Source organism: Nematolebias whitei, chromosome 17 (assembly GCF_014905685.2).
Source record: "Nematolebias whitei isolate Nwh7 chromosome 17, NemWhi1, whole genome shotgun sequence".
Taxonomy (NCBI): Eukaryota; Metazoa; Chordata; class Actinopteri; order Cyprinodontiformes; family Rivulidae; genus Nematolebias; species Nematolebias whitei.
The window spans coordinates 25066000-25083707 of NC_056514.1; the positions used below are offsets into that span (position 1 = coordinate 25066000).

General features: G+C 39.4%; 1 protein-coding gene across 1 annotated transcript in view; it reads left to right on the forward strand.

Moving 5' to 3' along the window:
- Positions 1-17034, forward strand: part of LOC119423477 (transient receptor potential cation channel subfamily M member 5) — a 29509-nt gene extending 12475 nt beyond the window's left edge. Inside the window, exons 13-26 of the mRNA XM_037690875.1 lie at positions 148-293; positions 3216-3328; positions 3421-3525; positions 3680-3729; positions 3814-4052; positions 4314-4429; positions 8761-8893; positions 8986-9160; positions 9588-9753; positions 11404-11585; positions 12884-13016; positions 13103-13175; positions 15495-15588; positions 16969-17034. Coding sequence (XP_037546803.1) covers positions 148-293; positions 3216-3328; positions 3421-3525; positions 3680-3729; positions 3814-4052; positions 4314-4429; positions 8761-8893; positions 8986-9160; positions 9588-9753; positions 11404-11585; positions 12884-13016; positions 13103-13175; positions 15495-15588; positions 16969-17000 — 1757 coding nt within the window. The 3' untranslated portion in view covers positions 17001-17034. The remainder of the gene's footprint in view (positions 1-147; positions 294-3215; positions 3329-3420; positions 3526-3679; positions 3730-3813; positions 4053-4313; positions 4430-8760; positions 8894-8985; positions 9161-9587; positions 9754-11403; positions 11586-12883; positions 13017-13102; positions 13176-15494; positions 15589-16968) is intronic.
- Positions 17035-17708: the final 674 nt, after the last annotated feature.

A 17708-nucleotide genomic window follows, 5' to 3' on the forward strand; every position in this document is an offset into this window, starting at 1 on the left:
ATATATATATATATATATATATATATATATATATATATATATATTTTACATTTACTGTGTTATAAGTAGAGGATTGCATTTTTGTACGCTTAAAGTTATCTGCCAAACAATACTTTCTTCCATGTTTTTTTTTTTGCTTTATCTCAGATATCTTTAGCTCTTGTTATCGCAACAATGAAAGTCGCTCCTTCAAGCTGCTGATTAGGAAATCTCCTGTTTGGGGCGGGACCACCTGCCTACAAATGGGCATGAGCGCTGACGCCCGACTTTTCTTCAGCCATGATGGAGTGCAGGTTTGTTTTCGTTTTCATAACTATGTCACTGTGTCACCACAGTGAAACCCTCTTTTTACTTCTAATATGACAATTCTGTTAAAAATTAAAAATTAAATAAAAGCAAAAAATTTGGGGTTCTTATAATTAAGACTCTGAATTTCACATGAAGGACAAGATACTTTAGGTTTATTTACATGCAAAAAAAAAAGACCAAATGCGTCATGGATGAATAATTGTAGTAACTTTATGGAAAAGGGTGATTGACTGAATTTTGAAAATGATGTTCAGATACTAAAATATGAAGTATATACTCTGGTAAAACTATTAAAATCATAAGAGAAGAAAGGCAACAAAAATATAATAAATTTACAGCACATAGAAAGAAAATAAAACAAATATGTGTTTTACTAATGAGTCTATCAGCTCTTAAGTAAATAGAAAATGTCATTATTAAGGACAAACCCATAGCCACAAAGTCAATAAATGGAGCAATCTGACTATTTAAAATGATCTTTCACTGTTGGTCTGTGAGGGGTTCATTAGTGAACGTGGTCCTTGGCAGGTCCTAGGTTTGAACCTTGACAGCAACTCACTGGAGACCTTCTTGGTTATCACAGCTGCCTATCAGAAAAGCTTCAGTCCATCTCTGGTCTTGTGTTGTTGACAGTTAGCTTTAGCTAGCATTTCCAAAATGTCCTTTAGACCAACTAAACAATTAAAGCTGGCTCCAATCCATGGATGGAAGAGAGAACTCAGTGTCTGAGTCCAAAGTTTAGTTTAGTTTAGTTTGGCTTTAAAAATGTGATATTATATTTTTGGCTTGCTGAAGCTCTGACTTGACTGCGAAGGTTGATAGTTGCTGCATTTACACACAGGGCTTAATTTGTAAACCAACTGATTGGGGAGTGGGGGGTGGGGGGGTCCTCCCCCAGAAAATTTGGAATAAGAAATGCCATTTCCTGCATTTTGGTGTATTTTTATGGAAGTAAATATGTGCCGCTAGGATTTGAAATAAAATGCCACTGAAATTTTAATATATTTTAACAGGTTGTTAAACATCTGTAAACATTTGATTAAATTGAGTAAAAACAGGTCTCTCTTGTAAATGAGTCCTCAAGGCTCAATGAGACTAACAACCTGTATAAATAAAGGTTGACTTGAAATTACTATTTTAGAGAGCAACAGCAGCAAGCCTGTGTGTAAAAGGCAATCCATTCATCTATTTACTTTAGATGATAAATTGGACTGTCTTTTCAACATTTTGATTGCTGTTATTTTGACAAATTTTGAAACGTGATGATGTGAATAAAACACATCAAACATTTCACTCGTATTTAAATTTTTTTTACTGTAAGCTTTTTTTATTTATTAACTTTGAAATGTATGCAGGAGTTCTGACACATTAGCAGTTGTGCGCGCTCCACAGAGCTGTCTGGAGACGCTCCTGTGTATAAAACATGCACTGTCTCAGGGCGCACAGCTGAGCGAGGTGAAGCTGACACCCTACCCACGTCAAACATTCTAGTAAATACAGTGAGTGGTGCTACGTTTGTGCTGGTTTGTGCCGGTTTGTGCCGTTAAAATGTTCGTTTGCGCTGCTTTGGTTTCTGAGACACAGCTGAAGGTGGACGAAGACGCTTCATCCCCGCGGGACATGCGATCAGCGTCTCTGCTGGCAGCAGCGTGTGCGCAAGCTGGTGCACCTGCTGCAGCAGTTACATCCACTCCACAGACATTGGCAACATCTCTCGTTGCGCGATGACTTTGGACTTTGATGGGTGGAGATATGAGCTGCCGGATCCAAGCGAACAGTTGCCGGAATGCACACGGTGAAAATGAGAGAGTTCCCGGATCTTGTTCCGGCAGGATCCGACTCAAATTAACCCCTGCTTACATGAGATAAGAAAAGATCTGTCAGGTCTGTTGGAGCAAAGATTAGTCAGCAAGCCTCCCCTGACATTTAGGCTGTGGGAAGGTTGAAGGTCTATCAATCTTTTGTAGTGGGAATCCAGAACCGACAGTTGGCATGTACCTCTCTGTACTGGTGTAGGAGGATGAGCCACTCCTACACTTTACTAGCATCTTGGCGGAAGTGAAACATGATGATGACGGCTGTAATCTAATAAACTCATCTAGCCTATGGGATTGTTTCATGTTAAAACAATTTATAAGAGGCTGTCACACAGTATTGTCTAGAGTGATGAGAAACCTAAATGACTGTCAAAAATGACTGCATTATATACTACACAAATAAATATTTATTGTATATTTTTCTAATGCCATGTCTTACACAAGCTAATTTTTTGTGTTGAAAATATACTTACAAATTGTGCAGCACAGTGGCACAACTGGTAGAGCTGCTGCCTCTCAGCAAGCAGGTCCCTGGTTCAAATCCCAGTCCAGGTGCCTTTCTTGGTGGAGTTTGCATGTTCTCTCCGTGCATGCGTGGGTTTTCTCCGGGTACTCCAGTTTCCTCCCACAGACCAATAACGTATGTTAGGCTGATTGGTAATTCTAAATAGTCCCTAGGTGTGAGTGAGAGAGTGAATGGTTGTTTGTCTCGAGTGTCTCTGTGTCCCTGTGATGGACTTGTGACCCATCCAGGGTGTACCCCGCCCCTCGCACTGTGATTGCTGGACATGGGCACCAGCGACCCCTGTGACCCAAAATGGAAGATGCGGGTAAAAGATAATGGATGGATATACTTACAAATTGTCCAGATGAATGACACTTTTCTTTAATACTTTGTGTAATATGAACGTTTTATTGCTATATTTGTTTTTGTAAAAACAGCAACACAAAAGCTTTGAAGCAATAATTTCAAATCTAACAAACCTTCAGCAGTGTGTATTTGATGTTTCTTTTTGGCTTTTATACATTCCAACTTTATTACTTACTTCATTAAACGATTTAATAGAGCAAAAATAATTTCTCTTTCAGTCCCTGTTGTCCCAAATCTGGTGGGGTGACATGGAGAGGAACACAGAGGTGTGGAAACTTCTGCTCACTTTCTTCTGCCCTTTCCTTTGCTACACCAACCTCATCTCCTTCAAGTAAAACTTGCAGGATAATGTATGACATTAACTTTTCAAAGGTATAAAAATACCTTTTTTCTTTAAATTCTTTTTCAAATTTTGTGACATAGGGAGCAATTTGAGCAGCAACAAGAGGAGGAGAAGCCTAACGAAGACAGACCAGCTAACATTCATTATGGAACGACCGTCTTCTCTTTCGCTGACATCAAGCACATGTAATATTGTAACTAGTGGATATTAAGCATGTTTTTCCTCCTATATTTTCTCTTTTGTTCATAGCATGTGATTTTAATGTTGAGACATTTTTAATGAGGCGTATTGCTTCACATTTAAGTGTGCTGATTTGCTGAAAATCTCTTGTTGCACCAGTGATGCTGATTCACAAGAAGTTACCACTCCTGTGACTGCTACCATCCAAGGTAATGTTTCAGAGGTCGGCACTGAAAAACATAAATGCTGACATCAATATTGTGTTTCAGCATCTGGTCTCCCTTTTAACGCAGGCATACCTGAACCCTACAGACCACCACAACGTCCGTTCGTAGTGTCACGCTGGCGTCAGTTCTGGTTTGCACCTGTCACTGCGTTTTTGGGAAACGTCCTGATGTACTTTCTCTTCCTCGGGCTTTTTGCGTACGTTCTGTTGATGGACTTCAAGCCACCACCGCCCTCAGGTCCAGCCATCACAGAGTGCATGCTGTACTTCTGGGTGTTCACCATTGTGTGTGAGGAAATGAGAGAGGTTGGTTTGGTCTTGACTGATGCATTTACTTCTTTTTAAGTCTTTTGGGGGATGTAAATCATTCAATGTTAGTAATTTACTGTCATTAAACACACATAAGTAGACACACCAAGTGTTGTTCAATTTTTACAACACATTTTGCCATTCTTGAGAACATCCTTGCTCTTGTAAAATTGCTATTAATAATTTTGCTACATCTCTTGCATTTTTGCTATTATATTTTTGTAGACACATTTTTAATATAATTAATTATTTTCCCAGACATTCTTTTTAGGGAATATGACCCGGCGTCAAAGGTTCAGAATCTACATTCAGAATGTGTGGAATAAATTTGACCTCATTGCCATAACACTGTTCATCATTGGATTGATCAGCAGGTAGGAACATCATTTACCTCACAAAACATTGTGCAGTAAAACTAATATATATATTTTTTGTCCTATCTGAATGTTTTATTCTCAGTGACTATATGTAAACAAAACTTACTAAAACACATGGAACACAAACATAAAACAGATAAGTTGTAAGAAAAATCATACCAACACTTTCCGTTTATCAAAATTTGAATAATCTGTCATGTTTGCTTTTGTTTGCTTCCCTATACGTGATGGTGGAGGCAACAAGTCCTGGGGCAAAACTTGAATATTCGGAATCAGAATAAGCTTTATTATCATTGTACCGAGATACAGTGCAGTTATGTTCATACAGTCGTCCGAAAGATGGGCAGAGTGCACATTACTGCTGCTACAAGATCGCGGCCTCTTATTCTTTATCAGAATACTTTTTAGATAGAAAAGGGGAAAAGGCGATAGACAAAGCTTTTCCATAGTTTACCCATGTCACAGGAGAAATTTGATAGTTGGCCTGCTTTCTAGGCAGACCAACTATCAAAAACAAGCAAGTCAGATTCAGATAAGCCATAATTGTTGAGTTTCTTTAGGCAGACTTTTTTTCTTGTCAGTCTTGAGTCCTGCTGGTACTTTTGATCCAAAATGGCCAGATTTGTGGACATTTCACTGAAGTGTGCTATGAGCCTCCATCGAGGTCGTTTCCAACATGCTGGCGAGTTCTAGAAGCCGCAGGTGGCCTGCGATTCTCACAAATCTCTTCCACCTTACGGTTTAGCTCATAAATCAGCTGATTTTGAGTACTCGCAGCACAAGCCAAACCTTCAAGGCAGGCAGCCTGACAAGTGCCAAATTAGCTGCAGCCATCTTCTTTGTATGTTGATAAACCAGGAACCAGCCGATTCCAAAAAGCAGGAAACCTGTTAATCATAAATCCAATTATATGTCTTCGACATCCTCCTGAGACAAAACGGAAAGACACATCAGCTCCCATATCCATGACGTGTCCTGCAGCTTGAGCCTCAGCAGGACATGCGGGCTCTCCAGGACCCTGTTGCTTTGTTGAAAAGATTTTGTCGATTGCGCTGAAAGTCCAGCTCACCAGAGCCATAATAGTATTTTTCATTCATTAATTCTTTCAACCTTTATTTAGACAGATAAATCACATTGAGCCTCGAAGACTCATTTACAAGTGAGATCTGCGTAGACAGACAAAAAGTAGTGAAACTGGAACACGTAGGAATTGGAGGCAAAAAAAATTCCTATTAAATTTTTCTTCTTGGCTGAGAAGAAAAACTCGAATATTAAAAAAACACCTTGCACATACAAACACATAGTGACGTAGATATTCCGCAGAGGGGAGTGGGGAGATGACGCGAGCGATGAACAATGTTCAAGGATGCACTCGAGGACACTGTAAGAGTTTGGATAAGGATGTAATAATCAACCAGTTCCCTCAGGTGAGATCCGTAAACATTCTTGAGGAATGTCGCGGCATGGCCAGGGACAACGTTAAATACAGATAAATACACAGTTGTTTTGAGGACAGGCAGAACTTAATGACATCTACCTTGAGTCTGTGTTGGTCCAAACGGTTCAGAAATGTCCAAATTACATGGCCACACCGATAGAACGTGCCTGTGTAAGATCCCAGAGATCTGATCCATTCTGCCCAAAGCATTTGAGTCTGGGTACTCGAGGTACACGAGGGTACATGAACCAATCCATCATAAAGGCAAGCAGCCTGATTAGGTCCAAATTTGCTACCGATGACTTCCTTGATTGTACATCAAATCAGCAACCAGCCAAATCCAAAAAGCAGGAACCAGTTATCGTAAATCTAATTAAATATGCGTCCTTAAAATCCACAAATGGCAGCAGAGATAGACACATCATCAAGTCTTCAAGTCGATGAGATATCCAGCTGTGTGCATGCCAACAGGGCAAATCGGCTCACCTAAAGCCTGTCTTCTCTTTGAAGAAATGTTATCAATTGTGTTGAGGGACCAACTGATCAAAACAAGTCTATAATTATGGTTCGGAAGATATGCAAGAGAGGCTCAGAAGCAGTTTCACAGACAGACGGACAGAGCAGCAAAGCAAAGCGGAGAGGGAGGGTAGGGAAAAGCATCCGACCTCAGCAAGAGCAAGTGGTGACGTTCGGAATGTGTGTAACAGGAGCTCCGAGACACAGAGGGCAAAAAAGCAGTAGGAAGAGGAGAACTGGAAGGAGAGAAAAGGCATCTGCCTTCTGCAAGAACAAGTGTAGAATTTTTTATTTATTTTTTCCCTCTGTAATGCTCTTCAGCTACTTCTGGAGTATTCCTAGGTGTTCCTTATCAGTTCAGGTTTCCTCCCTGTAAAACATGCATGGAAAACTTTAAAAGGAGGCAATTGGGAGGCATCCTAATAAAACACTTCAGCTCACTGATTTTAATGTGGAGAAGCATGAGGAGACTCCTAGAATAGAAAACTTAAAAGCTTCCTCCTTCACCTTGATAGCTTTCCTTACCTTTGGTGTGCACCAGCTGGTCATCTGGTAATCGCCCCAACAAACACTGATAGAAATTCTGAGCAGGGCCCATTAAGACTTTGTCCCACACTTCCCTGGGTTTCAAGAAAACTCCTGCAGGTATGAGCTGAAGAAGTCAAGTGTAGAGCCCTCTTCTGGACATTCTCATTCCTCTCCTACCAGGTCTTTCTGACATTCTTCTCTTTTACCAGATCTAAAGATGGGTACCATGCTGTGGTTAGCTGACACCTCTGCTCTTCACCTGAGTGTCCAAATCGGAACGCCCAAAACTTGATGACACGACAAAATTAATCACATTTAGTCCAAGGTGGCTTGGCACCTGTGCTCAAACAAGGCTCAACATGCCTCCCCTCTGTACAATTTTAGAGGGTGAGGAAGTTTATCCCCTCTCCAGGAGTTTGATTTCAGACTAAAATCTATGAGTAAATACGAGTCTGTCTATGTCTTGATGCCATTGCTCAACCTCACACAAAGTTTTTGGTTACTTCTATCCCTTGGGATGATCTTCTATTTTGTTATTATTAGGTATTGTGCCGGTGCATGGAACCACTGGCTGCCTTAGTAGTGTGAGATTTATTACATGCACATCTTGAACATTGTGCATCTTTATCTAGTTCAAATCAATAGCCATATGCTGTCTGATGCAGATGTTTAATATTCAGCACTCAGCAGGTTGGTTTCTGTAGCAAATAGGCAGCAACAGAACAAAGAATAGTAATACCACATTGTATATGCTTTAGTGTCTATAAAATAAGCATTTAAAATCAACAAATTGTATACATAGCAATTAACATTTTGTTATTGTTCTATGGAGGGTCCTCCTTCCACCTCCCTCATTTTGAAAATCAGAGAGCACTGTTTCTGTAGCTGCTTACAAAACCAACCATATATGTAGAATATGTTTATTTGAGTAAGACTGCTTGGTGATGAGTCAGTGCAAAGCATTACAACATTAAGACCCACCAGATTGTAACTGCCTGTCACGGTCAAAGTCCAACACCCTACCTCATAGCTATGTTTTCTACAGATAAATTTTATTATTATTGTTATTATTACAAAAAAATTCAAATCAAATCTGAGTCTGAAATATCTTTTTACAGACTGTTTGTCTCTTAATATGACTCTGACCTTTCTTCATCATCTTTCTCATCCTCTAGCTGCTGCTGGTTTGATCCAGGAGAGCAGAGCACTGCTTCTGCAAGCAGTCTGTTGTAGCTCTTTCTTTTTTTCCACCTTTCTTTGCATAATGCTGCATTTGGTAAATATACTAAATCTGTAGTGTATGATAATAAAGGATTAATGGCGCTGGATGAGACTTTCTTCATAGACGAGGCGGAATTGAAGCAAGTGAAGTTAGAAATTTGGCATCTGAGGTTCAAGGTTCAAATCTACTTGTTTTGTTGACCTGCTGGTTAGCCACCACCAGGACTCTGCTGGGCAGAGAAAAGGTGAACAGTGTTTACGAGTTGCTCCAGAAGCATGCATCTGTGTCCAACTGTCCACCTCGAGCACAGCGCTTCCACTTTAACAGTAGCACAGCACTGATTTGCCAAAGAAGACTATCATGAGCTTACATTGATCAACAGAGCCCCAAGGATCATGGAGGTCCTCAAACCTCTCCAATAAAAAAAAGTTTAGGTTGTTTTTGATCATTTTTAGGCAAACATTGAAAAAGGTAAATTTTTCTTTTTAGCAGCGACAGTTGTGCAGAATCTTTTTATAAGCATATATATGTGTAACAAAAAAATAACATGCATATATCTTCGAGGAGATTATTAGGCACTATTGTTTGAATATATATTTGATTTAACCTTAAATGTGCTTTTAGGATGTTCAAGGTGTCTTATGAATTCGGACGTGATGTTCTATGTGTGGACTACATGGTCTTCACACTTCGTCTCCTTCACATTTTTGCTATTCACAAACAGCTGGGACCAAAGATTATCATTGTTGGCAAGATGGTGAGAAATTTTAAATATTGACTTTATTTTCTAATTGTACCTTCTTTTTTTTTTAACAACAAAATGACGAGAAAATAAATTCTTCTGTTCAGGTAAAGGATGTTTTCTTCTTCCTCTTCTTCCTGGGAGTGTGGCTCATGGCGTACGGAGTAGCAAATCAGGCTTTGCTTTACTCCTACGATCCTAACTTCAGTCGCATTTTTCGCAGAGTTTTCTACAGACCTTACCTACACATCTATGGACAGATTCCTGTGGAGGAAGTTGATGGTATGAGTCTTTTTTTTGTCTTTCTTTTATTTACATCCAGCACATTCATTGCAACATTTTAAAGATTACCTCATTAATTAAGGCAGCACAGTGGCTCTGTGGGTAGCACTGTTGCCTCACAACAAGAAGATATTTGGTTCATCCTGCTCTGGCCTGGGGTCTTTCTGTATGGAGTTTGCATGTTCTCTCCGTGCATTCGTGGGTTTTCTCCGGGTACTCAGGTTTCCTCCCACAGTACAAAAATGTGCACATTAGACTGTCTTCAGGTCCAAGCTTCTTTTGCAAAGGAGAACTGTTATCTCAATGGGATTTTTTTGGTTAAATAAAGGTTAATAAATAAATAATACATTAATTATTTGCTTGTTTATTTAAATATGGAAAACATTATTACTTGTCTTTAATTTAGCCTCTTTTTTTCCAATTCCAGTTGATAAAGTGTGGGATCTAACCTGCACAGACAACATAACGTTGATTGAAGACGGTGCAGAGCCATGCAGGTCTCTGAACAATAACTGGCTAGTGGTCATTCTGTTGGTCATTTATCTCCTGGTTACAAACATCCTCCTCATCAACCTGCTCATTGCCATGTTTAGGTAGGTGGGGTCAGCAGAGCAATGCACTTACAGGTGCTGGTCATAAAATAAGAATTTCATGAAAAATTTGATTTATTTCAGTAATTCCATTCAAAAAGTGAAACTTGTGTATTATATTCTTTCATTACACACAGACGAATATATTTAAAATGTTTATTTCTTTTAACATTGATGATTATAAGTGACAACTAATGAAAACCCCAAATTCAGTATCTCAGAAAATTAGAATATTGTGAGAAGGTTCAATATTGATGACACTTGGTGCCACACTCTAATCATCTAATTAACTCAAAACACTTGCAAAGGCCTTTAAATGGTCTCTCAGTCTAGTTCAGGCTACACGATCATGGGGAAGACTGCTGACTTGACAGTTGTCCAAAAGACGACCATTAACACCTTGCACAAGGAGGGAAAGATGCAAAAGGTCATTGCTAAAGAGGCTGGCTGTTCACAGAGCTCTGTGTCCAAGCACATTAATAAAGAGGTGAAGGGAAGGATACGATGTGGTAGAAAAAAGTGCACAAGCAATAGAGATAACCGCACCCTGGAGAGGATTGTGAAACAAAACCCATTTCAAAATGTGGGGGAGATTCACAAAAAGTGGACTGCAGCTGGAGTCAGTGCTTCAAGAACCACCACGCACAGACATATGAAAGACTTGGGTTTCAACTGTCGTGTTCCTTGTGTCAAGCCACTCTTGAACAAGAGACAGTGTCAAAAGTGTCTCAACTGAGCGAAAAACAAAAAGTACTGGACTGCTGCGGAGTGGTCCAAAGTTATCTTCTCTGATGAAAGCAAGTTTTGCCTTTCCTTTGGGAATCAATGTCCCAGAGTCTGGAGGAAGAGAGGAGAGGCACAGAACCCATGTTGCTTGAGCTCCAGTGTCAAGTTTCCACAGTCAGTGATGGTTTGGGGGGCCATGCTGGTGTTGGTCCACTGTTTTCTGAGGTCCACGGTCAACACAGTCGTCTACCTGGAAGTTTTAAAGCACTTCATGCTTCCTGCTACTGACCAACTTTATGGAGATGCAGATTTCATTTTCCAACAGGACTTGGCACCTGCACACAGCGTCAAAGCTACCAGTACCTGGTTTATGGACCATGGTATCCCTGTTCTTAATTGGCCAGAACATTTATGGGGTATTGTGACAAGGAAGATGTGATATGCCAGACCCAACAATTCAGAAGAGCTGAAGGCCACTATCAGAGCAACCTGGGCTCATAACACCTGAGCAGTGCCACAGACTGATAGACTCCATGCCACACCACATTGCTGCAGTAATCCAGGCAAAAGGAACAACAACTAAGTATTGATGCTGCACATGCTCATACTTTTCATGTTCATACTTTTCAGTTGGCCAACATTTCTAGAAATCCTTTTTTTATTTTGGTCTTAAGTAATATTCTAATTTTCTGAGATACTGAATTTGGGGTTTTCATTAGTTGTCAGTTATAATCATCAACATTAAAAGAAATAAACATTTGAAATATATCAGTCCGTGTGTAATGAATGAATATAATATACAAGTTTCACTTTTTGAACGGAATTACTGAAATAAATCAACTTTTTCATGATATTCCAATTTTATGACCAGCACCTGTATGTTTAATGACTCAATTCTTTAGATTTAATGATCTTTGTGTCCACTAGCTACACCTTCACTGAAGTGCAGGCTAACAGTGACATCTACTGGAAGTTCCAGCGCTACAACCTCATTGTCCAGTATCACTCCCGGCCCTCACTGGCTCCTCCCTTCATCATCATCTCTCACATCAACTTATTTATCAAGAGGATCATCCGCAAGGTTCCCTCTGTCAAGGTCCACCAGTTTGGTTAGTATTTGGACTAAAGGTTTATTTCAAAAGTAATTGTAAAGTTATACTGTATATAATGATCAAGTCTTCTTGTTGGGTGCTTACTGGCTCCCCCAAGTACTACAAGTAACTAACAGAATAGACTTGATGCTCACCATCTCCCTGTCCTTTTTGTTCCCAGTTCTACTGTTTTGTTTTGTCTTAAAAAGTTAAACCTGGTCCTCTGGACATACAAAAAAACAAACAAAGCAAAAATAACAAAAAAATGTAGAAACGTTTTGTCTCTCATCCGAGAGACTTCCTCAGTCTGAGGTGCTGAGGAGCCAGGCAGAAGGAGAAATCCCACACAAGACAGGCTCTAGAGCAATGTGGATATCCTAACTGGGCCTTCCTGAAAGCAGAGAAGAAACCCAAACAGGACTCCAGTCAGCCAACAGGTGAAAAGGAGGAACCCAGACCCAGACCAGTGGTCATTCCATACGTTGAGGGAGTATCAGAGAAACTGAGACGTTTATTTTCTAAACATAACATCCCAGTGGCTTTTAAACCCCAAAATACATTACGGCAAAGACTGGTTCATCCCAAAAATCCAGTCCCCCGGCACAAACAGAGTAATGTTGTGTATGCTGTTCAGTGTCAGGAGGGTGATCAGTCTTACATCGGGGAAACTAAACAGCCACTGGCCAAAAGGATGGCCCAGCACAGAAGATCAACATCATCAGGCCAGGACTCTGCGGTCTACACTCATCTCCAGGCCAGCGGTCACTCTTTCAGGGATGAAGATGTTCACATCCTGGACAGAGAGGAACGATGGTTTGAGAGAGGAGTAAAGGAGGCCATCTTTGTGAAAAGAAACCGTCCATCGTTAAACAGGGGTGGAGGCCTCCGGGTTCAACTGTCCCCCTCTTACAATGCTGTGATTGCTAGTATCACTCAGCCCTCTGTGAACAGTAAACAGCCATCAGTGTGCTAATGATCCATTGTTAGGCTGATGGTCCTTCTTGAGCATGTGATCAGCTGGTTTTGGTTGTCAGCAGCAAAACTGGTTGATCCACTCTGAGACGGTGCTATTTAAGAGACTGAGCTGAATACATCTCCTCAGACTGAGGAAGTCTCTCGGATGAGAGACGAAACGTTTCTACATTTTTTTGTTGTTTTGCTTTGTTTTGTTTTGTTTGAATGTCCAGAGGACCAGATTTAACTTTTTTAGATTTTTCTACCTGGATTATTGAGCATGCATCAGGGTGTTTTGTTTTGTGTTGTTCAGCTAACACTTAAGAGTTGGACAATATTATTGATTTTTTTTTTTTTATTAGTTTTGCATTTGAGAGGGAAAGAAGCGAACAGATTAACGACGTGGGAAACCATCCAGAAAGAGGACTTCCTGACTGCTCAAAACAAAATCCAAAAAAGCAGCGACTCTGAAAAACTCAAACGGATGTCTGACAAGTGAGCTCTCCAAGTTATACCACAGCAGCTGGAATCTTCATGAGGAAAAAAGAGGAATAAATGTCTGCTATCCCCTTTTTTCCCAGGTTAAATGGTGTTATGAAACAGTTGTCTGAAATCAAAGAGTTTGACCACAGGCTTAAAGCTCTGGAGAATGAGGTAAACATTAAGTATGCCATGATGAGGACTAGTAATCTGAAATGTGTCAACCTCACTCTTTACGCGTGCCACCCAATGTTCTTGAAACTTTAGGGAAGTTTCAATGCTTTGATTTGACAATACAAAATCTATTGCAGATATATTTTTAAATTAAACTCACATTTTGTGTGTGTAATATTCTAAACATAAATAATAATAATAATACATTTTATTTGTATAGCGCTTTTCTAAATACTCAGACGCTTTACATGAGTAAAAAATAAAAAATAAAATCAACAATGCATACCACATAAAAACACAGTAAAACATTTAAAAAGGGCAAACTTAAACATTAAAAGCAATTTTAAACAGGTGGGTTTCGAGTTCTTTCTTAAAAGTGGAGATATCGGAGCAGACACGAAGCTTTTGGGACAGTGAGTTCCAGAGGGTGGGGGCAGCGATGGAGAAGGCTCTGTCTCCCCAGGTTCAGAGCTTGGTCCTACAGGGGAGAGACAGAAGGTTGGCATCAGAGGAGCGGAGGGAACGAGAAGTAGTGTAGTGATAGTGATGGAGTAGGTGGGTCAGGTATGGAGGGGCCAGGTTATGGAGGGCTTTGAATGTGATGAGGAGGATCTTGAAATGGATGCGCTGAGGGATGGGGAGCCAATGGAGTTTCTGCAGGACAGGAGTGATGTTCACGGGAGCGGATGTGGGTGAGAAGGCGGGCAGCAGAGTTTTGAATATATTGCAGTTTGTTGAGAGTATTGGATGGTGTACCATACAGATTGCTACTGCAATAGTTGATTCTGGATGTGACAAAGGCATGGATTAGGATTTCAGCAGTGGAGAAAGTGAGTGATGGGCGAAGTCGTGCTATGTTTTTGAGATGGAAGAATGCAGTTCGAGTTCTCTGACGTGTTTCGAATAAAAGAGTGGAGTCGAGAAGAATACCAAGATTACGAATGAGTGGTGATGGAGTGAGAGCGATGTTGTCAAAGTTGAGGCAGAAGTTTTGAGTGGACTTTGTAACAGTGTTTGGACCAATGACGAGTATCAGTTTTGTCAGTATTTAATTTGAGAAAATTGTGCTTCATCCAGATTTTGGTGTCAGTAAAGCAATGGGTGAGGGCGGAGTGGATGTTGGGGTTTATGGATGTAGTAGAAATGTAAATCTGTATGTCATCAGCATAGCAGTGACAATGGAGGCCATGACGGTGGATGATATCACCAAGGGGGAGGATGTAAAGGATGAAAAGGAGAGGACCAAGCACTGAACCTTGGGGAACACCCTGGGATAGAGGGGTTATGGAGGAGGAGCAGCAGTTGATGTGAAGAAACTGTTGCCGGTCTGTGAGGTAGGACTGAAACCAGGACAGAGCGGAGCCAGTGATGTTCAGGTTGGACTTGAGACGGGACAGGAAGACGGAAGGACTAACGGTGTCAAAAGCTGCAGTGAGGTCCAGAAGGTTGAGGATACTGAGCTGGCCAGAATCAGAGGAAAGGAAAAGATTGTTGGTAACTTTGAGAAGAGCTGTTTTGGCACTGTGTTTTGGATGTAAACTGGACTGGAATGGTTCAAACAAGCTATTGGATTTGAGGTGGGTCTGAAGTTGATCAGCTATGACTCGCTTTAAAATTTTAGACAGAAAGGGAAGATTGGATATAGGCCGGAAATTTATGAAGTTTTCAGGGTCAAGACCATGTTTTTTTTTAGTATTGGGGTGATGTCTGCCAACTTGAGAGACTGTGGAACAGATCCAGAAATAAGTGAGGAGTTGATTTTTGTAATCAGAAAAGAGACAATGGGGAGACAACTTTTGATGAGAGGAGAGAGAATGGGATCCAAAGAGCAGGTGGTAGTTTTGATACCAGACAAGTTTAGTCAGCTGAGCAGAGGAGATTGGTGTGAAGTGTGAGAGCAACAACTAAAAGAACATGCTCAAAACATCTATTAGAAAATTACTCTAGAAGAAAGTTAGCTTAGGTTATTTTAGCAGCGTGCGAATGAGGAAGAGGCATCATGGGAAGATTATCACTGATTTCTGTAATCAGAACAAACCAAATTCACCTGAGTAGGGAACATAAAACGATATTATCAGTCGCCAGCAGAGGGAGACCATGTAATGGTTAACAAGCTTTATGTAAAAACTTTGTTAAAGACAGATGACAGTTCATCCTAAGGCCCTGACATCCTGAAATGTATTTATTTTATTTTATTTTATTGATAGTTAAAGACAGGTTTTGTATATGTTGATCAAAACCTGATAAGTTGCGTTTCATGATGATGTATGGGGAAAAAAGTTACTTGATTTGCATCAAACCTTCTTTTATTTCTCTTAGATGGAGTACAGTTCAAATGCACTCAGATGGATTGTGGACACTTTAGCACAAAGCAGCACAATGAAACCTCCCCGACCTCCACCTGCATCAAAAGGTAAACTTCTATGGCTATGACTGCACGATGCAGTAAATGACCTTGTTTGTCCTGTAACTATAGGGATGCACCGATCTACTTTTTTCACTTCTGATACCGATATCTGAGGTTTCGTATTGGTCGATATCGATTCAATACCGATCTGATACAGAAAAACAGTGCTGAATTTACTTAATTTTTGTAAACGCAGACATAAATGTATTGAATTACAAATTTATTGAAAACTGCACCGTACAGCACATTTGAACACATCAAAAGATTCACAAGCTTAGTCAAACATGGAAAAACAACACAACTTTAATTTGTTCAGTCACTGCAATTATGAGTATAACATCAAATGTAAAATAAATAATAATAATAAAGATACTGAAACTGACAAAAACAATAGGTGGACAACTTTGGTCAAACATGAAAAAATAAACTTCAAATCTTTCAAATGGTTCAGGAATTCTAAATATAATGTAGAATAAATAATAAAGGAGCTGAAATAAGAGAAATAAACTTAATAATAAATAAATAATAAATAAAGCTTCACTAGCTTGGTTGACAGGTATTTAAAATAAACAGCAATCAGCTTCTGTCCTTATGGATTGGTCACATGGTTACGACGGAGCTTTAGGGCCACGCTAAGAACAACAAAAACAAAAAAATTGAAGCCATAAAATTGTGAGAATAAAGTCGAATAAAATCAATATTACGATAATAACCAATCCGAAGCTAAATGCTCCTTGCTTGCAGAGAGCTGCACCTTGACGCTGATGTGCTAACAGATGAACTATCTCCTTATTTGTAAAACCAATACCAAAGTATAACTTAACAAGATGCTCAACATTCTTCATTTTACAACAGTTAAAATGCGGTAAACCCTGCTTTATGTGTCTGAGTTCAGATAATATTACGACTCATTTAGCTTTGGATTGGTCATTTGCTGACACGCCTACTGGGTTCATTGATAGGTTGCGTTGTGGATCCAACTCGTGGGAAAAACAAACAAACACGAGAGCTGCAAAAGACTCCTACGACTTTATTCTTGCAATATTAAGACTTTATTCAACTTTATTCTCATAATACTATGACTTTATTCTCGTAATTTTATGGCTTTTAATTAGTTTTTTTCCTAAGACTGGCCCTAAAGCTCCGTTGTACATTGTCACCGATACTCAATCAAGAATTTTTGCCGATATCTGTACCGATACCAATATCATATCGGTGCATCTCTACGGATACCTGATCAAGAATTTCCCCCCGATATCAGTACCAATACTAATACTGATATTGGTTCGGTGCATCTCTACCAGTTACTAAATGCTTTGAGGTGTTTCTCCAGCAAAAATCCCTAATCACACCGTAATCTTTGTTTCTCCGTTCCTTTCCACACAGATGTCCTCTCCACACCTTCCAGTTCATCTTGATGATGCCTTTGGGTTAATATTGAGGCACATCCCCAGCTTTTCTAGAACCCACCAACAGGTCATACTGGTTTCTAGTTTTGAAGTTTACAACCAAGTCTTAATTCAGAACTAATGTTCAGTCACTTTGAAAACTCTGACAGTATTTTGTAAAAGGAACCTTGTTCAGATGCAACAAAAAGCAACTGCTGTATAAAACTTTTGTAATTCAGGTGCCAGTTCACTGTATTTTAGTGCTGTAGTTTTAAAATGAGTACTTGAAAATATTAAATACATTAAAAATGAATTAATATTCTTTACAATGTGGTACATCTTTTTGTATAGTTAATTTATATTCTTGCAAACTAGTTGTTTACATTCTGGTACATTAAATGTACATTATGCTGCTTCTGTTTAGTAAAGCCTAAGAGAATATATCTATATTTGTTATTATTCTAAAGAGAATAAAAATTGGTGCAAAGTTTTTTACACAAATTTGATTGCTAATTGTCACAAACTCTTTAACTTGACTCTCCTATCTTGTTTCTGGTCAATTTTAACTGTAAATTACTTTAAAATAAACTTTTGACAATGACACATTAAACTTTAAATGAGTTTATTAAAATGAGCTTGTTTTTTTTTTCTTTATGGTTAGCCAAGTTAAATGTTTATCTACAAAGTACTTCTTTAATTTAACTTCTGATGTAAAGGCAAATTAGTGAACACAAGACT